The sequence below is a fragment of the Chrysochloris asiatica genome, unplaced genomic scaffold (genome assembly GCF_000296735.1).
Source record: "Chrysochloris asiatica unplaced genomic scaffold, ChrAsi1.0 scaffold00312, whole genome shotgun sequence".
Classification (NCBI taxonomy): domain Eukaryota; kingdom Metazoa; phylum Chordata; class Mammalia; order Afrosoricida; family Chrysochloridae; genus Chrysochloris; species Chrysochloris asiatica.
The window spans coordinates 1,710,449-1,735,438 of NW_006408830.1; the positions used below are offsets into that span (position 1 = coordinate 1,710,449).

At 49.0% G+C, this 24,990-nt stretch overlaps 2 protein-coding genes across 8 annotated transcripts in view; both read left to right on the plus strand.

Annotated features, from left to right (window-relative positions):
* The window catches only part of QTRT1 (queuine tRNA-ribosyltransferase 1), a 17,279-nt gene extending 14,468 nt beyond the window's left edge, over positions 1 to 2,811 (plus strand). The window contains exons 6-10 of the mRNA XM_006875112.1: positions 1,763 to 1,901; positions 2,114 to 2,189; positions 2,296 to 2,405; positions 2,480 to 2,567; positions 2,657 to 2,811. Of these exons, the coding sequence (XP_006875174.1) occupies positions 1,763 to 1,901; positions 2,114 to 2,189; positions 2,296 to 2,405; positions 2,480 to 2,567; positions 2,657 to 2,809 (566 nt within the window). The 3' untranslated portion in view covers positions 2,810 to 2,811. The remainder of the gene's footprint in view (positions 1 to 1,762; positions 1,902 to 2,113; positions 2,190 to 2,295; positions 2,406 to 2,479; positions 2,568 to 2,656) is intronic.
* Positions 2,812 to 5,901: 3,090 nt separating this feature from the next.
* Positions 5,902 to 24,990, plus strand: part of DNM2 (dynamin 2) — a 94,511-nt gene continuing 75,422 nt past the window's right edge. For 6 of the 7 annotated variants that reach the window (XM_006875118.1, XM_006875114.1, XM_006875116.1 and 3 more), the window contains exon 1: positions 5,902 to 6,250. In XM_006875118.1, the coding sequence (XP_006875180.1) occupies positions 6,090 to 6,250 (161 nt within the window). In that variant the 5' untranslated portion in view covers positions 5,902 to 6,089. The remainder of the gene's footprint in view (positions 6,251 to 24,990) is intronic. The other variant, XM_006875119.1, reaches the window with a different exon arrangement.

Genomic DNA, 24,990 nt, shown 5'->3' on the forward strand with positions numbered 1-24,990 from the left:
CCAGCACACAGCCTTTCTCTTTCCATGAATCTAGAGTCCTCAGCTGCTCTCTCTCTCCATGTCCTCATCTCTGCTTCCATCTCTGGTGTCGCTGCTTCTCTGGATAGGACCCCACATTCCACTCGTGCTCTTCTCCCTTGATGGTCCTAGGGTCCTCTGCACCTGGACTGTAAGATGAATTATTCACAGCTTTTTTGTTTCTAAACTTCTACCTTTACAGTTGTGATAGTTGCAATTAGTCTTGCCATGTGTCTTTTAATCCTTGAAAATTCATGATGCATGTAGTGTTTCATTCCCCATAACAGATGGGGAACCTGAGGATAAGAGCATCAATGATCAAATACCTTGGTCATTGTCACCCAGTAAATGAACAGGCCCAAGATTCTAACCCAGGTCTGAGCAATTACAAAGCCAATATTAGAAAATAAGGCCACGGGAGGCCCATTAGGAGTCTGGCATTGTTGTCCAGGGTAATGAGACCAGAAGCAAGGTTGTGGCCATGGAGAGACACAAGGAGGCACAGATGTGGACTCAGGCTGTGAGGAGTGAGGGCAAGACCGGATCCCCTCTTTCAGGCTTGATTCCAACCCAGATCTGCCTCGCAGCTCCAGGGCCATGGCTCAGAAGCTTTCCCTCTGTGAGCCTCACTTTCTCCTGCTGTAAAATGGAACGTCTTGGGGTCAAAGTGAGCATGAAAATGCCTGGGCCTGGCCTCAGCTTGGTTATCCCTCTTTGTCCTCAAGTCCTCCTTTCCCCCACCTCAGGTTCAATAACTTTCAGTCTTTTAACTGAGACCCCCAGTCAGAGGTCCGTTTCCTGTCAGTGCTGGGGACCTGCGGATGGGAACCACAGCTGAGGGAATGACTACCCTTTTGCGTGCAGTGCTCTCTGGCATTTTCCCTTCACGCTGCTGGTCTCCCCACCCAGTCTGACAAACAGCATCTGGTAACCCTTCTCAGAGTGCTCCCAGGTTCACCTCTACTGGCACCACCTGCTAGGGGCCTGGTCAAATGCAGTGTCCCCAAGCTTTCCCCATCATCGGGGGCAGAGTTGGGGAGGCACGAGGGAAGGCCTGGGAACCTACATTTCATCAACCTCCCCCAGCTGCTGCTGCTGCAGAACTTGGCCCCAGGAAGCACCTGCTTTGTCTAGTCTGTGGTCTCTGCACCCTCTCCCCAGCCCACCCAGCATTGAACTGTCAGTGGGGGCCTTGAGACAAGCCAAGTCTGTGCTCTGAGGTCAGCCCCAGGTTCGACTCCATCTGCTGGCAGACTTGGTGTAAGCTCTGTGAGCCTCAGTTTGCTCATCTGTCAGACGAGCTCCAGTCTCTTCCCTATGCTTCCAGAGCTGTCCATTTCTCACAGCTAAAGAACCCTGAGTGTGGCAGGTCAGATGGGTGCCAAATCCGTGTCCATGTCTGCATCTGTTGTTTGGGTAGAAACGTTGTAATATTTGGTAACGGGCTTTCCTCAGCAAATGGGATGCTCACTGTGCTCAAATGCAGAGCATGCTGAATCCGGAAGCACGTCTGGCTTCAAAGGTTTCAGTTGAAGAGTGTGTGACCAATCATTCTGATGATTGATGGAGGGTCTCACGTGTACCAGGCACGGGCTAACTGAGAGCTGAGGTCCCCAGCAGTGCCCGCCACACTCACACACACCCCTTTTCCGCTCTCTCTTCCTGAGGGGCTGGCTGTCTCAGCCTAGGGGTGGGAGGTACTCTCCCATACCCCACTACCCCTGACCCTGCCCTGTGCCCCCAGAGATGACCAAGAGGGATGTGCCAGGCTTCGCCATCGGGGGCCTGAGTGGGGGTGAAAGCAAGGGCCAGTTCTGGAAGATGGTGGCGCTGAGCACCTCGCGGCTGCCTAAGGACAAGCCCAGATACCTGATGGGGGTCGGGTATGTGGTGGAGAGGGGAGACCGGGCTCACTTGTGGACTACTGGAGGGCCCTGGAAGGGAGGAGGAGGGTGGACTAAGGAGTATATCGACCTTCCCCTGGTGGTTCTGAGGGACTATGGCCTAGGCTCTGGGGAGGCTGAGGGTGGCGAGGAACCTCAGGCTGAGAGTCTGAGGGTTCGCTGTTCCCTTTCCCCCATGGGTTCATCCCCAGCTATGCCACTGATCTGGTGGTCTGTGTGGCTCTCGGATGTGACATGTTCGACTGTGTCTTCCCCACGCGGACTGCGGTGAGCCCTGGGCAGTGGGGTAGACAAAGGCTGGAGTGACCCGGAGGGGTGGGGGCGGGGCAAATGAAGACCTTCATGACCCTCCTCCCTGTCTCTCCTTCCCTAGCGTTTTGGCTCTGCCCTGGTGCCCACGGGGAACCTGCAGCTGAAGAAAAAGCAGTATGAGAAGGATTTCAGCCCCATCAACCCGGAGTGTACCTGTCCAACGTGCCAGAAGTAGGCGAGGTTTGGTAGGGCCCGGGGAGGGGGACAGCAGGAACCAGGCTGATCCTGCTCCCCACCCCCCACAGGCACAGCCGGGCCTTCTTGCACGCACTGCTCCACAGTGACAACACTGCTGCCCTGCACCACCTCACGGTCCACAACATCGCCTACCAGGTGGGCCTGGGGCTGGGTGGGCAGGCAAAGGGGCAGGCCTGGTCTCTGGCCTCCCATGGGCGGCTGATGACAGGCATCCCTCCCTGCAGCTGCAGCTGATGAGCGCGGTGCGGGCCAGCATCGTGGAGAAGCGCTTCCCTGCCTTCGTGCGGGACTTCATGAACACCATGTATGGGGACCCCACCCTTTACCCTCCCTGGGCCACTGAAGCCTTGGCATCTGTGGGAATCACACTGGGCTGACCCCTGACCTGGCTCGTGGGGGCTCCCTGGATGGGAGCGTGGGGGGAGAGGAGCAGGAAGAGATTAAAGGTTGGTTTTTTAATATTTCTCGTGTCTGTATGTCTTCTTGGTCCCTTTCTTGAACTGAGTAAAATTGTGACAGACACTGCCCCCTCCTGTGGACCATCACAGCAAGGACCCACAGCAACTGTTGGTATCTGGAGCCCTTCTGACAAAAGCCCAGCCTGTAGGATGTGCCTGAGATCAGAGCTGTGGCCCAGACCTACCCCCAGCCACCCTGGAGGTATGGGTACTCTTGTCCTCCCCCTTTCTACAACTGAGGAAAACTGAGACCCAGAAAGGAGAAGTAATTTACCCAGGAACACGCACTGAGGAAGTGGCAGACTCAGGATTTGAACTCGGGCAGCTCCCACTCTTAGCCTCGATTCTGCATACGCGACTCACAGCAACCCCACGTGACAGTCAAACTGCTCCCTAGGGTTTCCTTGGCTGTAAGAGAAACAAGACTGCTAGTTAGTGAAAAACCTCGTAAGACAGAGAAGAACAGCCCCGTAGGGTTTCCAAGGCTGTAAATCAGCTTTCTCCCTCTGGTTAACAGCAGAGTGCTTAACCACTGTGCCACCAGGACTCTCTGAAAAGCCTTATTAGTGCTCAGTGGATTCGGACTCCCAGCTACCCTGTTGTTAATACCGATTAATGAATCGATCCCAACTCATTGCGACTCCACATAGGGTTTCAGAGAAGTGACAGGTGGATTTGAACAGCTGACTTGGAAGTTAGCAGTCCAGGGCTTATCCTACAGCGCCACAGCAGGACTCCTATGTTGTTGTTAAGTGCCGTCAAGTCACTTCCAACCATAGTAACCCTGTGTAGGTTTCCAAGGAATGACTGGTGAGCTTGCACTGTGCCGACCTTGTGGTTCAAGCTGACTGTGCAGTGCAGTGCTGCGCGTTAACCCACAGTGCCATGCCAGGAGTCCAAACTGTTTGTGTCAACCTGAGTACCTTCACTTGGTATAATAAGGTCTCTCCTAGTCAACCTAATGATGCTAATAGGGTGCTTACACTGTTGTGTTTAGCACTGTTCTCAGTGCTTGTCATGTGGATTTAATTCTTGAAACTTTATGATGCATGGAGTGCTCCGTGCCTATTTCATAGAAGAGGAAACTGCGGACCCAAGCACTGAAGGCAAATAACAGACCCCGGGTTCTCACAACACTGTGCCACCAGCACTCCGTGAAAACCTTTCTTATGGGTTGTTGTCGTTGCTATGTGCCGTGGAGTCAGTTCTGACTCATAGTGACCCTGTACAGGGTATCCGAGGCTGTAAATCTTTACAGGAGCAGAATGCTGCCTCTTTCTCCTGCAGAACAGCTGGTAGTTTCCAACTGCCACTACACTACTACCAGAGCTCCTTTTATTATGGAGAGATGTGACCAACTTCAAAGCCTGTGCTCTTAGAAAATAAGGTTTTGTTATTGAAAAAAATCATAGATGTGTATGATCAACAATTCATACAGCACAAAAACTGCAACTACTTTGTATCATGTTGTGTACTACTACAGAAAATTTCCAGGTACTGATTGTTGTTGTTAAGTGCCTTCCAGTCAGTTACTACTAATAGGGATCCTTTATAGGATTTCCAAGGAGTAGCTGGTGGGTTTGAACTGCCGACCTTATGGTTTGCAGTCCAGTGCTGACCGGATACTTTCTCATAAATGTTGTTAGTGTCCACTACTTTTTCTCTGTCTTCTTGTGCACCTTAGAAATTCACCCAAATTTGAGTTCATGGAGCGCTTACTCATTTTCTTTGATGGCTGCTGTTGTATTACCGCCCTTAACCAGTTCCTGTGGATGGACAATTAGGATGTTTCCAGGTTTCTGTGATTCTGGCCAAGGTCTCAGTGCCTAATCTTCTCACCCTTTTTGCCATCTTTCTGAGCGCTGGGATTTTGGGTCATGCTGTGCAGTCATCCTCTCCCTCCTGTTCCCCCCCCCAACTTGTTTTCCATCCCCCTCAACCCTCTCGCGATGCTCCTGCCTCCTCCTTCCGTGCCCAGAGGGATCAAGTGACTTCTTATCTTAAAATCCTTTCACGTGTTTCTGCATCTGTTCTAAGAAGTCAAGAATACTAGTTACCAGATCGCCCAAATAGCGTTTCTTCATGGGGAGAGTATCCGTTGCATTTAGTAGGGTTTCTGAAGGAAACCCTTTACACAAACACCACGTTGAAGAGGCAGGGCATCACCAAGGGGCGTGAGCGTATTTGCAAATTCGCTGGGGTGCACTAACTGACTTGCCCGGAGCTTGTAGTTAAGTGCCAGGGAGTCGGTTCCGACTCATAGTGACCCCGTATAGGGTTTCCGAGGAGTGGCTGGTGAGCTTGAACCGTCGATCTTGGTATTCAAAACGGCCTTGCAGTCCAGCGCATTAACCCAGAGCCACACCACGCCGGGAGTTGAGGCGATGCATTCTGGGACTTGTGGTTTTCTCTAGAGGGGAACAAAAAAAAAAAAAATGACGATTACCACCAGATCCACCACTAGGTGTCACCCTTCAGCGAGACTTCTTACTCCAGAAGACTTTCTATTAGACATCCAACAATCGCCAAGAACGAGTTTTTTTGATCAACAGTTCTCAGTCAGAATCAGAATTCGGATGTTCACCTTCTGTATTTGTGTACTGAAGGAACGGAATGGTATTTATATAAACCAATGGCGAATTTTTATGGAGCTAGGTAGGTAGCACAAACCAATGTCTTAGAGACTCAATCCCTCACATCATTGGTAATTCTGTCGACTGGCGGGTCTTCCTGCCAATAAGAGAACTGGTTCCCACCAGTGGGCGGAACCAACATGCCTTTTCCTGAAACACCGCCTCCTGGCCGTGACAATTTGTTTCCTGCCGCTATTGGTTCTTGCAGAACAACGACAGTTCTTGAGTCCAATGAGTCGGCGAGAAACTTCCCAGGGGAAGTCTTATTTAGCTGTAAACTCGTGCCTCGTTTTCATTGGCTCACACATCTGATTGGCAACCAGGAGGGCCAATTAAATGTGGCGAGTCGGCTTTGAGCGCAACCAGGCGCCCAGGCGGGAGGTCGCTCGGGTCGGGTGTTGCCTGAAAACCGGATGAGGCGGCGACCGTGAGGCCGAACCGGGAGCGGAGCGTCGCGCCTAGGCCCGGTCGGGCGGGGAGCAACGGCCGCGGACGCCGCGGGGCCGTGTCGTTGAGTCGGAGGCGGGCGAGGAGTGCGAGGCGCTCGGGCCGGGGCGGCCGGCGCCATGGGCAACCGCGGGATGGAAGAGCTGATCCCGCTGGTCAACAAGCTGCAGGACGCCTTCAGTTCCATCGGCCAGAGCTGCCACCTGGATCTGCCGCAGATCGCCGTGGTGGGCGGCCAGAGCGCTGGCAAGAGCTCGGTGCTCGAGAACTTCGTGGGCCGGTGAGCGAGCGCCGCGGGGACGGCGGGCGGGCGGACGGGCGGCGGCCTAGGGCGCGGAGGGCGGCCGGGAATGGCGCGCCCTGCGCCGCCGGCGTAACTGCGGCGCTTGCGTGTCCGCGGGACCGGCTTCGGCACCGGCACCGGCACTGGGAGACGGGCGCCGTGCAGGGCCGGGCAGGCATAGGACCCCGCGGTCCACCTCGTCCTCAGCCTTCGTGGTTAAACTCTGTCATCTAGTTGCCGTTAAGTAGGAGTAGGACCCCCTCTTCTCCGTTTGCCTGTCGGTCAATTTGGGCGAACCCACCACTTCAGTAACTATTGGAACGAGCCCTGCAGTTTGACTGTTCTTTATCTGGTCTGGACAAGACTTCCCTGTCCCCGTTTGCGTCTCCGTCTGTCCAGTCCTCGCAGCAGCCCCCTGCTGACTGGCTAGCTGTTCAGCATGACCTCCGCTGTCGGGTGGCCTCAGTGTCTCTCACAGACGTTAGTGCCTACTAGTCCTCTGTCGGGGTACCCCAGCAGGCCTCCAGCGACTGACTGGCTGGCTGGACCCGAGGTTGAACCGTGTTGCTTCCCTCTCCTGAGCTGACACTTCAGTTGGTGAGCCGAGGCTCCTCTTTTCCAAACAGATCCTTCTGTGTGTTGTGTCTGTCCGTCTTGGTAGATCCGGCTCTCTTCTCTTAGGGTGATCTCTACAGCCTCGACAGTTGCCAGCTTTCCAGCTGTCTGGAAGAAGAGAGAGCGGAAGGTTGAGGCTTGAAACTGTTCAATTATCAGTTGGCAGTAGGACCTAGGGCACTGCCTCCAAGATCCTTTTCTGGTCCTTGTCAGGATGCTCTAGGGCCCAGAACACAGGGGCTAGCCTGCAAACTGGGAGAGGTGTTTCTTGGAAGGGGCATCTGGCCTCACCAAGCCTCAGTGGCAAGAGCTGAGACAAGCAGTTTGCCCTGGGTTGCTCTGGAAGAGCCTCAGTGTGCCCATCCGTCCAGTGGGCAGATTCCACTCTAGGCTATTCCAGGATTGAGGAAGCTCATGAGGAAGGCGGCCTTCCGCCCTCCCTCCCCCCTCCCCCATTACCTATCCCTCCTCCTCCCTGTTACTTCTCTATTCTGGAAAGGATTCCTTTTGTGGCTGTGTGCCTGCAGTGGTAACATCATCTGTGTCCTTGCTATTATTATTATCAGCCTTGTCAGTTGTAAGTGGTAAAGATCACGGAGCTGCTCCCAGCCAGTTCAGCTTCTTGAATCCCACAATGAGGGAGTAGGGTGGTTTTGTTATCATTCCAACCTTCGAGAGATCAGTAGGGAGACTTAGAAAGGACTGGAAGCTACCCAAGGCCACTGGGCTGGTGCACAGCAGAGCCCAACTGGGTGCCCAAACTCTGGGGTTGTACTCCCAGTGGCAGGCTCCGAGGCGCTTGTGTCCAGTGTGGCCGAAAGGTGGGAGCTTGGGCGGTGGGCCCTTCTGCGTGACCAGTTTCCTGCTGTCCAGCCTTGAAGTGCTCTCTGTTTCATTTGCTTTGTAACTTGGTGCTGGTGGTGTGACCCTCCTCTTGGGGCCTCAGTTTTCCCTCCTGAAAATGGGATTTTGGGCCCTCAACAAGGCTGTGGTAAGGGTGCAGTGATGTGTGTTGAAAGCGCTTACTTCGTGCAGGGCTGTTCGTCATTGGACTGATTCCTTTCAGAACAACAAGGGTGGATGAAAATGAAGTGTTTTCAAGTTTCAGAGTTCATGAGGGTAGTACTGTTAGGCACTTTCATTTTACAGAGCAGGCAGGACACTGAGGCTCCAAGAGTCGAAACCTTTTTGTTGGAGGCTGTTCATTGAGGAATTGTTGTTAAGGTCTGTTGAGTCAGCTCCGACTCACAGCGACCCTGTATAGGGTTTCCGAGGAGCAGCTGGTGGGTTTAACATGTCGACCTTGCGGATCAAACTGACTGCAGTGCAACGCATTATCCTGCAGCGCCATACCAGGCTGCCATTGAAGAATTGGGGAGGGGGGGTCTCAGTTGGCAGCCCCAAATCTTACTTTGTTTCCTTCCCCAACTCTCCTGCCTCCTCTGGACATTGGTGATGGACTCCAGTGGTAACTGCCTGAAAATGAAAGTTGTTAAAAGGCTTCTCTCTGCCAGAGCTTAAATTCTATGAGAACTTAAATGTGGAGGAGGCCTCTCAGTTTCAAAGCCCTGCTACAAGGTGCCAGGAGCAAAGGAATCTTTTTGGGAGTTTTGCCAAACTGTGCCACCCCTCAGAGCAGAGCCTCAGTTTCCTCTTTCACACAGTGGGCACCTTCCGTGGACTGTTCATTCAGGGAATAAAGTTGGTTTGAACTGCAAGGTTGGTGGTTCAAGCTTACCAGCCGCTCCTCAGAAACGCTATGCAGGGTTAACAATAACGAGAAGGTGGCCCAGTTGGTTACGAGGTTGTAGGAGCCTGTTGGGCCTTGTGTTTTACCTGCTTGGTGTCAAAAAAGTCATGCTTTTAATTAGCTGCCAGCATTTAAAAATTAGATTTCACGTCACCATCCGCACTGTCGTGCAGGAAAACCACCAGTTGTGCCCCAGAGTTTAGTAGTGTTGTGTTCGGAAGCCTGCGTTCAGGGCCTGGCCCCACCATGTTTGGCTGCATGACTTTGGCCAAGCACACTGGCTTTTTGGGTCTCAGGTCTGTTTTCTAAAATACAGGGGGGATGATTGGCTCTTCCCTGGGGGACTGTGTAAGGTGAGGAGTTCTGTAACTGCTGCTCTTGTCATCTGTGTCGGACCTTGCTGAGCTCGTGTTCCATTTGGCACCAATTGCTGAGATCTGCGCTCTTGAGCTGCCCCAGTCCCTTCCACTACCGATTGCTCATCCAGGCCCACTTCACCCACATATGCCTGGACCTCCTGGCTGGGAATCCTCTGAGTTTGAGATAAACTTGTGACTGTAAAGTGGAGGGAGGTCATGGCTTGTCATTTAGCCCGTGGAGCTGGGGGGAGGAGAGGCAGAAAGGGATGGGTCTGGAAAGATGACTGCAGGCACTGAGCAGGGAGCAGGTTTTGGGTGCTGGGGGCGTGGTTGGTGGTGGTGGCCCTGGCTGCTACCGCCCTGTTGGTACCTGTTCGTGTATAGTAGTATCTGGCACTGCCTGGAATCAGGGGAGAACAGTGAACAGCGCTGCTTGTTGGCAAGTGAATGGAGCCAGGAGGAGGTGTGCTGCAGGCTTGAGATGTGCTCTGGAGCCCTGTGGCTACTTCACACTGGAGTGTGGGGTCTTGAGGAAATAAGAGACTCTCAAAAGGAGAGATTCTCTCTTAAAAAATCAAACAAAACCACCCCAAAAGAGCCCCTTTGGGGGGGGGGGACTATGGATGTATATAAATGTATATGTGGTGGGTGGGAACTTAATCCTTGTGGACTTGGGGTACCAGACTGCAAACTTCAAGTTCTGTGGTTCAAACCCACCAGCTGCTCCTTGGAAATTGTAAACAGGGTCACTAGGGATTTAGTCCTTTCATTGTGGCAGTACAGTAGTACCTCCCTCCTAGGGCTAAGGGATGATTGGGTGAGACTGCATTTGAGTGCTTGGGGTAGTGCTTGGCGCTTAAAACCTTCAAATCCATTTCAACCCCGGTGTCTAAGAGCAAAACTGCTCTGTGAGGTTTTCAGCCCTTCTTTGAAGCTGTCTCTGTTGTTGTTAGGTATTTTCTGACACATAGCAAAACTGTACGGTTTCCAGGGAGCAGCTGGTGGGTTTGAACTGCTAAACTTGCAGTCCAGTTATCTCCCTAATTTTACAGAACCTGAGACCCAAATAGCCAAGTTCCTTTGGCCAAAGCTAGGCCTGCACGCATACCCCCTTTTCAGTGGCTTCCAACTCCTAAGGACCCCCTAGAACAGGAGACCTGCCCCATAGGGTTTTCAAGCAGTGTGCCTCACCTTTCCCCTGCGGAATGAAGGCTGGGCTCAAATCACCGACCTTTTGGTCAGCAGTCCAGTGATTAGCCTCCTGCGGCGCCAGGGTTCCTTGTGGTCATTTCCTAGCACCAGTGAAGTCCGGGTTTTGATGTGAAATTTTTACACGTTTGGCTGTTAATTAAAAGCAAGACTTTGTTAGCGTCACCATTTTCGCCACCTCGGATTCTGTTCTGTAACTGTTGATTGAAGCATGCTACGGAGGGAGTTTTGCTCACTGTGTGCCTGGTCTGGTGACCCTGTATACCTAGACGTCATCCCAGTTGCTTCTGATTCGGTGCTTGCATTGGGGCTGGAGAGGCAATTCCTTAGCAGCGGGTTGAACCAGACTGACTGGGTTGGAAGCCATGAGCAAGATGCAGAGAGGAAAAAAACGGAAGACAAATGTGGTAGAAGGTGCTACCAAGGGGAAAGAAAGCATGGGTGGAGGGAGGGTTACAGTTTTAAATAGGGATCAGTAAAGGCCCCTTCAGGAAGGTGACATTTGAGCCAACACTTGAAGGAAGCCAGGGAGGAGCATTCAGTGCAATGGGCCTTGACTGCCAGTGCAAAGACCCTGAGGCTGAAGTGTGCCAGGAGAGTGCCGGCAGGAGACAAGGGCTGGGCAGGGCACAGCCACTCAAGCCTTGGGGGTCTGGGAGGGCACTGAGCTGAGGAAAAGCTCTTCCCATCTTAACTGGATGTGACCCTGGACAAACTGAGGGTCCTCACTCTGTTTAGAAAAGCCTTGATTTGAATACCTGTGACTTTTGCCTTTTTTTCCTTAGGGAGCATCTAGGGGGCCTGTGGCATGTTAACAAGGAGCTGGGGCATGGAGGGCTTCAGCTGTGTTTCCATTTGGTCTTTGGGGATTTGTCCCTCCAGGGCTGTGCTGAGTGGCTGCTGCCTGGCACTGGACCAATGGCACGTGTCCCTGCTCGTCTTAGTGTGGCACGTGGTCTGCCTCTGGGGCTGGCTGGATTCCCTAACAGATCTTAGCTGATTAAACCCAATCTGAAGTGACGGATGCTGTTGCCATTGTTGCCTTTTGTCCAAAGGAAAGCACATCTTGAAGACATGGGCAAGGCTCTGCCTGTGTGGTCTATAGTACCTGGGCCTCCAGCCTCGGAGGATCTGAGAATGTGACTGTCCTGGCACTGCCATGCTTCTCTGGCCCTCAGTTTTCTCTGGAATATAGGGGCATGAGGGTCCTTGCCTCCTCGAAGCTGGCTGAAGATCCGTGGAGTGAATCCTCGGGAAACACTAGGTCCCCTTGTTGCAGGAGCCACTCTCCGTCTTTGTGGTAGTGGTCATGGTTCGTTGTCAGGTTGGCTCTGATGGACGCCAGGTGACTTTATGTAGAACAGAAACATTTACCCAGTCATGGACAATCTTAGGGCCTGGGGTCTTTCTTTACTTCTGGGTCAGGACACCCATGATCAATTGTGATTTCTATCTATAAAAAGAGGCAATTCATTAAGGGCCTTCCATTATCTTTCAACTTGCACACATTTGGAAGGCCTGGTGTAGGTAATGTGGTTTTATGGAGTGTCTGTCAGTCGTTATTCTAGTCTGGGCATACAGCTGGCACCAGGATACAAGCAGACCTGTTTCTACAAGTCCTGAGTGTTAGCGGTAGGCTGGTCTTTCTTTGTTCCTAAGCTGGAATCCTGGCTGCAAACCAACCTTTGGCCGTGAGTATTATTTATGCCCATCTCACACATTGTGGTGGGAATGCCCAGCAATATAGATTGGTCCGCACAGCCACCTGACTGCAACGTACGTAGTCAGAGTGAGAGGGAAGAGCATGTGACCCAGGAGGCCATTGGTATAATCCGGCAGTGAGTATATGTCAATAGTGGTGCACTGATGTGGAAAGAGATAGTGAGAGTGGTTGCAGGGTATAGTCCTCAGCACTGAATTGTACATGTGAAAGCTGTTGAAATGGCTGCGTCTCCAAAACTTTGTATTGTGACTTGAGGGAAGGCTCACAGAGCAGGTCATCCGTTTTATGCCCAAGAAATCATGCACTTGTTTCATTGACTCGATTGCAGTCCCCTCCTTGTAGCAGCAGTTACCCCACTTCCTCCCTGTGATTCCTGTTACCTTTCCACCCTCCTTCCCAACCCTCCTCAACTTTGCCCTTCTGTGAATGCTGCCATTTATCTGATCTGAATGGTTGGCCATTCCCAGGGAGCCTTATCTTACTAGTGTTACATATTGCCTTCCCTGTGGATAGCCTTCCTCCCCCTCTCCCCCCCCCCCGCCTTTAAATTTTATTGTTGAGAATATACGAGGGGGCTTCTTCAAAATTTTGTGGAAAATTCCATTTTATTTCCATTCCATTTTTTTCCACAGCTGTTTGTTTTTGAAGCCCTCTCTTACATGGCAAAGCATATACCAACTCAACAATTTCTACATATACAGTTTAGTGACATTAATGGCGTTCTTCAAGTTTTAGTGTCACTCTCACCTTCATTAACCTCACCTCACTGCCCCCTGAGGTCCTAGCTAATCTTCTAAGTTGCTGTTATCAATTTGATCCCATGCTCAAAGTCCACCCTTATTTTTTTAAACTGTTTTTGTTAAGTGCCATTGACTTGGTTCCTTCATGGAGTGAAGTGTATAGGGTGTTTCTGAGGAGCAACTAGTAGGTTTGAACTGTTGACCTTGTGGTTTTCGCAGTCCAGTGCTGATCCCACAGCTGTTTGTTTTTAATTTGACTAAATGGGATTTTTTTTTGGGGGGGGGGGTTTCAGGGTTTAAAGATATCTCAGGGCAGTAGTTTCAGGAAATCATCCAGCCTCCATGGCTCCAGAAAGTTTAGAGTCTGTGCGAATTTGAAGTTCTCTCCATTTTCTTCCTTTTGATGAGGATTCTTCTGTGGACTCTGGTCAAATGTTCAATAATGGATGCCTGGCACCATCTAGGTCTTTCGGTCTCATAGCAAAGGCGGCAGTAGTTCATGGAGACTGTGACTCATACAAGAGATGGCCTGTTTTTTTAGGGACGTTTTTAACCACAATAAAATGAAGCAGTTGTATTTGCATAGAGAAATGCCTGGGAAGATGGATACCACATACGGTGGTATTTCCACATGATTCTTGGTTTGTTTTTTACTTGTTTTGGGATTATATGTATAACCAGAAGAACACATTTCTTTAGAGCTCAGGTTGGCGCTGCCCACATGTTGTGCATAGTTATATGCCCAGAGATAATGGCCCTCACTTAGTACCTTGGGTGAAACCCCGAGGTCATAAACTAGGTTGTTTCTGGGCAAGTGGAGAATGCTTGCTCGATTTTGATTTTTCAAAGGTAGCTGGAGAGGAAGGGGCCCAGCACCCAGTGAGGTCCTGTTTGCCTTGTGGCATTGGCATCTGGTTCCAGGCCGCATCTGCCAAGGCTTTTGCCTGCTTTGAAAGAAAATGATGAAATGACAGGCCCCCCAACTGCTGGAAATGATGGGGACACCAGCTAACCCTTCATTTACTGTGGTTGCCAACTGCAGACTGTAATTAAGCCCTTCTTGTGTTAAAGCACTGCAAAAATGCAACCCAATAATGAGATCTTTAAATAAGAGGGGAGAAAACCCCGCCTGCAAGATGGCAGGCCAAAGGAGATGCCTGCTTCCGGTACATCTTGGGTCCTGGAGTCTTGCTGGGACTGGAAATTGTCAGGTAGTCAGGAACCCTCAGCTGCAGCAGTGTCCTCTGATGCTGGGTGTGTGATTTAAAGTCACTATGGGGGAGTTAGGCTGGGCTTGTGATTTATGTTTGAATTCCCACCACATTGGCCATGCAGCCCTGGGGAGTCATTGGGGAAGTGGAGGCCAGAAAGAGGGACTGGTCTGAAGTCGTACAGGAGTTGGGGCTCAAACATGTCTGTCTGCTGCAGAGCCAGAGCACCCGGGACGTGAAAGGAGGGGGGCTGTGGGGATGGATTGTGGCCTCTGCAGCAGTTGTGCCCTAGGATGGGGTGAGGCCAAGATCACCGGTGGCTTAAGGGCCCTTTGAGGTTGCTAGTTGTATCTGACTGGGGTGCCTTAAGTAGCACCTACTGTGCCAGGTACTGTGGACCCGGTGGGGGGGAACAGTGATGGACAAGGAGAAAGAACATTCTGGAGAGTGAGAAATGCAGTGATGGAAGGTGAGTAACTGGGGGGCTGCTTTAGATGGGGTAGTTGAGGTGGGTGCCCTGGAGACAAGAATGTCCTAGGCAGAGGAAATGATGTGTGCAGAGGCCCCAATGCAGACATGAAAAGCAGTTGCTGAGACAAGGACCAGAGGGGGCGTGAAGGTTGAGAAACGGCCCACCAGATGCCTAATTTTTCTGGATTGTAGTTAGGCAACTTGAGTGTATAAAGGGAAACCATTACAGAGGAGGATAAAGACCCCACCACTCAGCCTGCCCTCCCAGCGCTATGTGAGAGCATCATTCTCCATTTGGAGTATGTCCCGACAGACCCTTGTCTTGTGTTTCTGTGTGTGTATGTGCCAGTGGGGAGCGCAGTGGCTCCATAGGACAACCACTGGACTGTGAACCACAAGATGTGCATTTCGAGCCTGCCAGTCACTCCTCCGGGGAAAGATAGGGCTTTCTGCTTCTCCAAAGATTCAAAACCTTGGAAACCTTCCGCAGGGTCGCTATTGAGTTGGAACTGACTCGATGGCACTTTACAACAATGTGCTATTGACTATAGAAAATAAATAGTACTGGTATGGATTTTTTTTTTTTTTTTGGGTGGGGGATGTCCTCATATCAAAAGAGGGATCACCCTGTTTATATTGCTTGGCAACTTGTATTCTAACCACTGAACACATCTTGGAGGTGTTTCCGTGTTGGTGTGTTAGCAGCTGCTGCCTGGTGCATCCTGACCACCCCAGAGGGTAAGGAACGGAGGCCAGGGGCCAGTGATAGACACTGTTGTTTTCCTGGTGAGAGGCAACATGTGCCATGCTCCATACTGGGACCTTGGCACAAGGTGCTGCCCGCACTTTGAGGCAGGTGCTTGGCCTCCATTTACAGGTGAGGGCTGAGTGGCTTGTCCATAGGTGCTGGGGTTCTGAACAGGTGGACTCGAACCCAGAGCTCTGCCTTCCCTGGGAGGCTGTACCTGGAGTAGCATCCTCACCCCGGGCTCAATCAGCTTTTCCAATCTTCCTGTTCCCTGGTTCCCTGGAGGCTGGTTTTCACTCCTCTTCTGCATGTATTTGTGCCCCACAGTGGCCTCCGCATTTCTGGAATGAGTCGGGGTGTTGAGGGCCAACACAAACCCTGGTGGCTCCCTGGCTGTGCCCACTGGGGCTACCAGTGCCGCAGCCTCAGCTGCTCAGCTTTCCTCCATTAAGAGTCTGCAGTATTGGGGACCCAGTGTGGCTCTGGAATGGTGCCTCGCCATGTGCTAGATCCTGTGTGGTCTCAGCTCAGGTCAGCCCCTGGCAGACAGGTGGACTGGCTCCCCGTGGCCCTTTGGGCTAACAGGGACCTCTGAGTCCCTGAGGTTCCCATTTGTTTGCTCTACAATGATTTGTTGTCCCCTGGTGGAGGATGGTGTCACAGTAGTAGTGGCAGAAGCTGGGTCTGAATGGGACTGTGGCGGTGAATGAGGCCACAGAGCCCCCTGTCCCCGCAGAAGGCATGTCTGAGTGACAGGGAGCCTAGACAGGTGGTCAGGGAATAGGAGCATGCTAGAGGTAGAAATAGGAAGTTGACAGTGAACTTGTACCTCTGCCATGCGCTCAGTTTGTGCTTCCTCTCTGTTAACCCTAGGGGGCTTGCTTTTCTTGTTCATGGCTGCATAGTATTCCACGACACAAAGAGAACCTCACTGATTACTAACCTCTAAGCAGTGGATGTTGAGGCTTTTTCCAGTGTTATAGTCCCAGGACATGAGACCCATATAGGAAGTAGGGAGTTAGACACTCTTGTGTGCTCTCACCTCTCCAGGCCTTGCTTAAGTGCTGTCCAGTACCTGCACTGATTCTGCCCCTCCCCCATGCCAGTCTGTCTATTCCTTGCTGGCACCCAGTTGGAGTGGGTCTATTTGGTGACTGAATGCCCTGAGAAGCCAGAATCGAATTCATTTCATTGCATAGGTATTCATGGAAGACAGTCCTCAGCCTCACTTTGGGGACTCATACCTGCCTGAGGGTTACAGGACTGTGGACAGCCGAGGAGCAAGCAAGGGACCTCAGTGGGAAGAGAAGCAGATGGGAAGGACCGAGATCCCTGCTGGTTGATCCAAACAGAAATAACAACAGTTAGCCGAGACCTCAGAGTGGGCAGGTGGTTCTTTCTGGGCTGGTTTCCTCACCCGGGAGATGAGGCTAGACAGGGCCTCCACTCCAGGAACACACTAGAGTAAGGTCTTCTTGCTTCCTGCTAGGTGGGTGGGGCAAGGGTCTGATGTCTGCTGGGACCACAACGGGACTAAGGAGGGAAGCTTGGGGATCATGCTCCTCTGGTAGCCCCTTTGCTTTCTGTGGAAATGTAACAAAATACTGGGTTCACTGAAAGCTGAGGGGGGGTTTGGGGAGGATAAGAGGGGAGGGCGGGAATTCCAGGAAGAGAGCTGCTGCCCTGCCTGTAACACGGAACCTCCTTTGGCTCAACGTGAGCCAGCTGGCACCCAGACGCAGACTATGGGCAGTTGGCCCAATGACCCCCACACCCACAAGGAGGAGACGTCCTGGAGACTCCTTCCCTGATACTCTCCCAGTGATAAGAATCTTTTGGGACTGTCAGGCTGGTGACCAGCTGAGCAGGCAGAACCGTCCCAGCTGGGGTTATACCCGCCCGCTGGGTGATACACCCTGGCACAGCCAGGGCCAGCCCCAGAGAACCACCCCTGTGGGCATGTCTGTTCCAGGCCACGGGGCCTGTCTCCTTTGTTGATAGATGGAGACCTTCTCGAGATGACTAGCTCTAAGGATGCTGTCTTTGGAAGTTGGGGGCAGTGGGGAGCCAGTTGTCTATAACATCCGGATCAGGGGACCATGACTAGCTCAGCTGTACGTCTTCCTGTGGTTTGGGTTGGCGTGTCTTTTCTTGCAACATTAAGTTCCTCTCCTCTGGGCGGAAGTCTTGCGCCTGTAGAGGCCACCCTGATCCATGCAGGCTGTGGAGGAGTTGGGCAGCCCCCTTTCCTGATGTGGGGTGGCCTCACTTGTTAGATGTGCCCAGGACTGGGTGAAAAAGACCAGTTGGCTTTATTGTTAAACTTTTCCTTTTTATGGACTGTTTTAGTCATGATCAAAAAAACTCCACAACATTCTTGTCTGGAATACAGAATAAATGGAGATTCCTTTTGCTGCCCTTCTCCTGTGTGTAAGCACATCTATCCCCCTCTGTGCTCCAAGTCCCTCAGCAAACCTTTTGGATTTACAGTCTAAAGTCTCCCAGAATCTGACCTCTCATCAGGTTCCTCCCATTTCCTGTCTCCAAGGGTTTTGCTTTTTTCTCCTTTTTTTAGGTATGTATGTAACCAAGTGTTTGCCATTTCAACAAGTCTTCACAGGTACATTTTGATAATTTTAATTATGCTGTTCAACTGTCATTGTTTTTTGTCTTTTAAGAAACTTTTCTTTTGGAAGAATTTTAGGTTTTTTGGAAAGAAAGATAATTTTTTAGATTTATGGAAAAATTGCAAAGAGAGAAGACCTCCTATATAGGCTTCACCTAACTTCATAGACTATGAAGCTCTTGTTTTACGTTTGTCACAAGTGACACATTAGCCTTGGTCTGTTACTTTCAAAAACTATGTTTTATTGAGTTTGTGGTGGAAATTTACATAGCAAGTTAGGTTTCCACTTGACAATTTCTGCAGAAATTGTTGAGCTGACATTAGTTACATTTATCACAATGTATCCACATCCTCTTCAATTGCATTATGGTTATTCAGTTTCTGATACTCTAGTTTCCATGCCCCCTTATTTTATCATTTATACTTGTGACTGTTGACGTTTTGTTCTTATGCTAATGGTTTTTAAGTAGAGCACTGATCTTAGGAGTTGTTGATGTTAAGTGCCTTTGAGTCAAATTCTGACCCATAGCGACCCTGTATAGAGTTTCCAAGGAGCTTGAACCTCCAACCTTGTGGTTCAAACGGATCTTAAGGGTAATATCTTTTATTTTGTGTGTCATTCTGCTACTTTGCCAAAAGGTGATCCCAGGGGACAGGTGTGGTTCTAGGTTTAGAGAGAGTCTCAGGGAATCCTCTCTTCTCCAGTGTTCAGTTTGTCTGACTTTTCATTTATTTTCTATTAAAGAATTTGAGTTCTGCTCCACATTTTCCTCCCAGCTACCCTGGACAATCTCTTTTGAATCCATCACCATCTAGCTCTTTTGGTCTCAGGGTCGATGAGATTTTATTCAGATTCCCTAGTTTTTTCATAATGTCCTTTTTTTCTGGTTCAGAATCCATCATTGCATGTAGTCACTGTGCCTCCTCTGGTTTGTGACAGTCCCTCAGTCTGTCCTGTGTGCATGACTTTGGCAGCATGGTCCTCTATTTGAGTTGGTCAGGTATTTTCTCATTATTAAAGGGAGACTCTTGACATCTTATCAAAGGGTGTATGATATCAGCAAGACACATCACTGGCAGTGTTGACTTTAGTCTCTTGGCTGAGGGGCTGTCTGCCTGGTTATTCCACTGGAAAGCTGCAGTTTTTTCTCCTTTTCATATTTTGCCCTTTGAAAGTGTCAAAGATACTTTTTGATATAATCGTTAGCTTAGGTAAAATGGCCACAGTAAAATAAAAAGTGTTGTAAAAGGTATATTATAGAGCCTGTGTGCTCCTGAGATCAGCCTCTCCCCTAGCCCCCACCCTGCCCCACCCAACTAACCACTGCTGAAGTTTCCTCTCACAAGTTCCCCATGCAAATAGAAGCAAATATGAATATGTGTTCTCACCCCCACCCTCACAGTTTTATACTGTGTTCTGTATGATGAAGTCATTACTTAAACTTAGGAGTATTTCCAGGAGAACTTGATATCATTAGCACATGGGGGAGGGGGGAACCAAAAGCCAAAAAATCAGTTGCCATTGATAAGTTCCAACTCATGATCACCACATGTATCTCAGGGTAGAATTGTCTTCCAGTCACTGATTTCTTGACAGTAGATAGCCAGGCCTTTCTTCTGAGACCACCCGCAGTGGACTTGAACATCTAGCCTTTTGGCTAGCAACCAAGCATGTTAACCATTTGCTCCACCTAGGGGCTTCCTCAAGCACATAAAGCACATGCTTATTCGTTTTTTTCCTTTGAGGTATAATTTACACAGAGTGAAATTCACCCATTTTTGTGACCAGTTGTACAAATGCAGTGAGTTGTATAATCACCACCAGAAGAACACTGTTGTCATCCTCCAAAATACCTCCCCTCTCCGGCACTTTACTTTGTAGTCAGCCCCTCCTGACATCCAGCCCTTCAAAACCACTGATCTGCTGCTTGCCACACCTGTGACTTTGCCTTGTAGAACTCATCATATAAATGGAATCAGTCAGCCTTTTGAGTCTAGTTTGTTCCACTCAGCCAGCGTAACACATTTGAAAGCCATCCAAGCTGTCTGCTTTATTGCTGAGTGGTATGGATGAACCGCAGCTACACCATTCACCCACTGAAGGACATTGGGTTGCCCAGTTTTTGGCGACTGTGAATAAAGCCAGTGTAAACAGCAATGTGCAGGTTTTTGTGTGGATCATAAATGTCCATTTCGAGTTCATTTTTATATAAGGTTTTGAGGTATCTAGAGTGAGGCTTTTTTCTCCCCCCTCATCTGCATGTCCAGTGTTTATTCTATTATTGTTAAAAACCATTTTTTTTCCATTGAGTTGCTTTTGTACTTTGGTTAGAAATCAGTTGACTATTTATGTGGGTCTGTTCTGGCTCTTTAATCTCTTCCATTAATCTGTATGTCTGTTTGACAAAATCACACTGTGTTTATAACTAGCTTTATAGTAAGTCTTGAAATCATGTCATGTGAGTATTCTTTATTTTTCCTCCAAAATAGTTTCATCTAGTTGAGTACCTTTGCTTTTAAGTAAACATTTTAGAATCAGCTTATTGATTTTTATGAAAAAGATCTTTGTGTATCAGTATATAGAGAGTTTTATCTATCTACTATCTACATATTTGTCTGTATATTTGGTGCTATGACTGTACATTAGTCTGTCCACCTTCACTGTTCACTGGGACCAGTGCAGTTAGTTGCCTCCTTGGTTTTGTACCCTCTGCCATTTCCCCTATTCCACAGTCTGATGTTCCTACAGTGGCCAGAAGGAGCCTGATAAGCACGTGCCCCTCCAATGTTTAGAACCCTCCCTGACTCCCAGCTCCCTATGGTAAAAGTCAAGTCCTCATCACGCCCCACAAGGCCCACATGATCAACCTGCTGCTTCATCACTTCCCTGTCCTCACCTTCCTCCACACCCACTTCATGTGCTCTGCCTCAGCCACACCTCCTTGCTGTTCCTCAGACAGATCAGACCCAGTCCCTTGCAGGGCCTTTGCACATGCTGTTTCCTTTGCCTGGAATGTTGTTCCCCTCAGATATCCCTCTACCTCATTTTGTCCCCTTCTGCTCAGAATCCTGTTCTTAAAGAGGCCTTCCCTGGTCACCATGCTTAAAATGTCCCAATCACTCTGTTTTCTTGGACAATTTTCATTGTCTTGGAAGCACTGGTCACTAACTGTCATTGCCCTGTCTGTTTGTTTGGTTCCTGCCTTCCCTCCCTGAAATGTGAGTACTCTGATGGTTGGGGTTTGCTCCTGGGTGTGCCCCAGCGTTGCCTAGTGTGCGATAGCTGATCAGCTTGTCTTTTTATTGTTGATTTGTAGAATTTGTTTTATACATCCTCAGTATCAGTCCCTTATGAAATGTGAGTATTATATGAATTGTGGATTTTCTTTCCCATTATGTGAGTTTGGTTTTGAAATGACTTCATAAAGAGTGAAATACTTGAAAACAAATTAAGCCAAAGTGCAAGACTTGAACACAGAGAAGTAAGAAGACAGTTGTTGGAAGCAGTGAAAGGCCTGAGTGGCGCTGCGGTTCATGCGCTGGGCCGCAAAGTGGGTTTGAACCACAGCATTGGTGGTTCCCGATTACCAGCAGCTCCTTGGAAACCCTATACAGGGTTACTATGGGTTGGAACTGACTCGATGGTACTTTACAACAGCAACATATCTGGATTAGAAGATTTAATACTGTTAAGACGGCCGTCCCTATTAAAATGTCAGCTGCTGCTTTTGTAGTATTTCACATGCTGATCTTATGGTTGTTTAGAAATGCATGGGCCTCAGTATAGCCAAAATAATCTAGGAAAACCAAGAACAAATTTGGAGGACTTGCTTCATGGTTTTTCATAACTTCAGGATCGAAAGCTGTAGTAATCAACACAAGCATAAAAATATCGATCAGTTCTGGAACTCAACTCACCCTGCGTCTCAGTGCTCCATCAGTCAATAGATGGGAATATGGGGGGACAACAGTACTAGTCAGTTACACTCACCGTAGAATAGTTAACGATTGGAGATCAAAAGAGCAGCATTTATCTGAGGACAAAACTGAGAAGGGCTGGGAAAGGAGGAGTGGAATGGGAAGCACAGGGAGGAAGGTGGGATGAGTGCTGTTACATCAAGGTGATTGCAGTCCTTAAGATGAAATGAAATTGACTTGTTGAATGTAAAACTGATGATCTGCTCTGTAAATCTTCACTCAATTCCCAATAAAAAGTTAAACAAACAAGAAATCCCACAGAGAAAGCCCAGGTCCAGTGACTTCACGGGTGAGTTCTGGTCCTGGTGTGCGCTATGGGGTAATATGATGCACTGCAAGGTCAGTTTGAACCTCAAAGTCAGCGGTTCAAGCTCACCAACCGCCCCTTGGAAACCCAATACAGGGTCGCTATGGGTCGGAAAGACTCGATCGATGGCACTTAACAGCAGGTGTGGCGCTGTAGGATAAGCACTTAGCCACAGGTCAGCAATTCAGACTAACCAGTCTCTCCTCAGTTACTGTGAGTTGGAATCAACTCAACGGCACTTAACAACGACAACAACAGTAGTGTAGTGGTTAAGCACTCTACTGCTAAGTAAAAAGTTGGTGGTTCAAACCTGCCAGCCATTCTTCAGGAGAAAGATGAGGCAGTCTGCTTCTATAAAGATCAACAGCTCTGGAAATTCCAAGAAGAGGATCTACTCTGTCCTACAAGCATACTTTCTAACTCCTGTGAAGTCAGTATTTTTCCGATAAAAAAAAACAGACAGAAACATCAGAAGAAGACTACAAAGGCACAAAAAAATCTTCAACAAAAGACCAGTAAATTGAATCTAGCAAGATATAAAAAGAATTATGCACCACTATTACGTGGGATTTTCCCCAGGAATGTAGGGCTGGTTCAACTTATAAAAACCAAGAAAGACACTATTGTAACCGAATAAAAGACAAAGCCGCAAGATCATCTCAAAAGACTCAGAACAAGCATTTGACAAAGTCCAGCACCATATTTATATGGTGTGTAGTGGTTATGAGGCAGACTGCTAACTTCAAGGTCAGCAGTCCCAAACTACATGCTGTTCCATGGGAGAAAGATGAGGCTTTCTGCTCCCGTTAAGACTTATAGCCTCAGCAGATAGCCACCATCATGCCTGTGGTTATAATTCCACTTTGGAATAGGTTGTCCTGGGGTCCTGGTGTGGCACCGCAGGTTAATGTACTGAACTTCAAGGTCAGTTTGAACTGCAAAGTCAGCAGTTCAAGCTCATTAGCCGCTTCTCAGAAACCCTGTACAGGGTCGTTATGAGTTGGAACCAACTCGATGCCACTTAACAGCAACAACAATCTGATAAGGAGCCCTGCTTGTCCAGTTGGATAGGTGTTGGACTGCTAACCACAAGGTCAGTGGTTCAAAGCCCACTAGATGCTCTGTCGGAGAAAGATGAAACTATCTGCTCCCAGGAGAATTTAGTCTTGGACAAAGCACTTCTGCTCTGTCCTGGAGGATTGCTGTGAGTTGAAATTGACCTGGTGGCAGAGGGTTTGGTTTTGGTTTACCCCCACAAGGGTGCCATGCACCTTACTTGCATTGTTAGTAAGGTATCCCATCCCGTTGGTGGGTCACAAGCATCTCACTTGCATAGCCCCACCCAATCATGTGGAGACCTGGGTGTGACACTGTAGGATAAGTGCTGGACTGCTAACCTCAAGGTTAATGGTTCAAACCTGCCAGCTGCTCCTTGGAAACCCTATACAGGGTCACAATGAGTTGGAACCAACTTGATGGCACTTAGCAGTAGCAATAACAACCCAACCGTTTGGTGGGAGTTACAAGTCCAGAGAGAGAAAGGCCTTAGAAAATGGAGCCACTGTGCCACAGCCAGCTACTGGCTTTCTTGCTTTCATAAACCTTTTGTACTTTTGTAAGGTCGGAAGAAATGCCCCTCAGTGTATTCCTCATTTTAATAATTTAGTCTTCTTTTTTCCTTCATCAATATAATTAAAGGGCTACAAACTGTTGCTGATCTTTTCAAAGAACCAACTTTGGGTTGTTGGTCTTCTCTAATATTCTATCTATTTCATCTATTTCCTTTTTCATTTTTATTATTTCCTTCTTTCTTACTTTGCCCTTTTTCTAATTTCTTAAGGCAGAAAGCTAGGTTATTGGTTTGAGAACTTTCTTCTGTTGTTTTAGTATAGATAGTTATAGCTCTAAATTTCCCTTTAAGCATGGTTTTCACAGCATCTTGTAATTTTTGCTTGTATTTTCATTCATCTCAGTGTTTTCTAATTCCTTTGTGGGTTGGTTTTTTTTAACCCATTCCTCATTTAGCAATATATTGTTTCATTTCCACATACTTGTGGATTCCCCAAATTTTCTTGTGACTGATTTTTCATTTAACACATCGTGGTCTGAGAGCATAACAAGGGAGTTTCTAAAAGTTTGGAGAACGTGGAATGAAAAGATAATGGATTTTTTCCACAGACTTTTTGAGGTCCCCTCATACTTTGTCCAGTTTCTATCCTGTTAACTCTATTGAGGTTTCTTTTAGGACCTAACAGTTGGTCAGCCATGGCGACTGTTCTGTGGGCCCTTGATAAGGACGTGTGTTCTTCTGTTGTCCTTGGGTGGAGTGTGCTGTACATGTCTGCGCAGTCTGGTTGATGTACGGTGTTGCTCAGGTTGTCTATTTCCTTGTTAATCTTCGGTCTAGTTGTTTTCTCTGTGTTAAAAGTGGAATATTGAAGTCTCCTGACTATTGGTGTTACGTTGCCTCAGTTTTTCTTTGCCCCTCCCTCCATGCCAGCCTGTCTGTTCCTTGCTGGCAGTCAGAGTGGTAGCATAGTGGGTTATACATTGGACTACTAACCTCAAGGTTGGCGGTTCAAACCCACCAACCACTACATGGGCGAAAGATGAGACTCTGCTCCTATCAAGGTTTACAGACCTAGAAAGAAACCCAACGGGCCAGTTCTAGTATGTCCTATAAGGTTGATGGCAGTGAGTTTTCTGTGTTGTTGTTGTTGTTAGGTGTTGTCAAGTCAGTTCCAACTTACAGCGACCCTATGCACAGCAAGATGAAACACTGCTTGGTCCTTTGCCATCCTCACAATAGTTGTTAAGTTCGAGCCCATTGTTGCTGCCACTGTGCCAGTTCATCTTGCTAGGGGTCTTCCTATTTTTCGCTGACCCTCCACTTTAACAAGCATGATGTCCTTCTCTAGGGACTGGTCCCTCTGATAATGTGGCGGAAATGTGAGAGACAAATTCTGGCTGTACTTCTTCCAACACAGATTTGTTTATTCT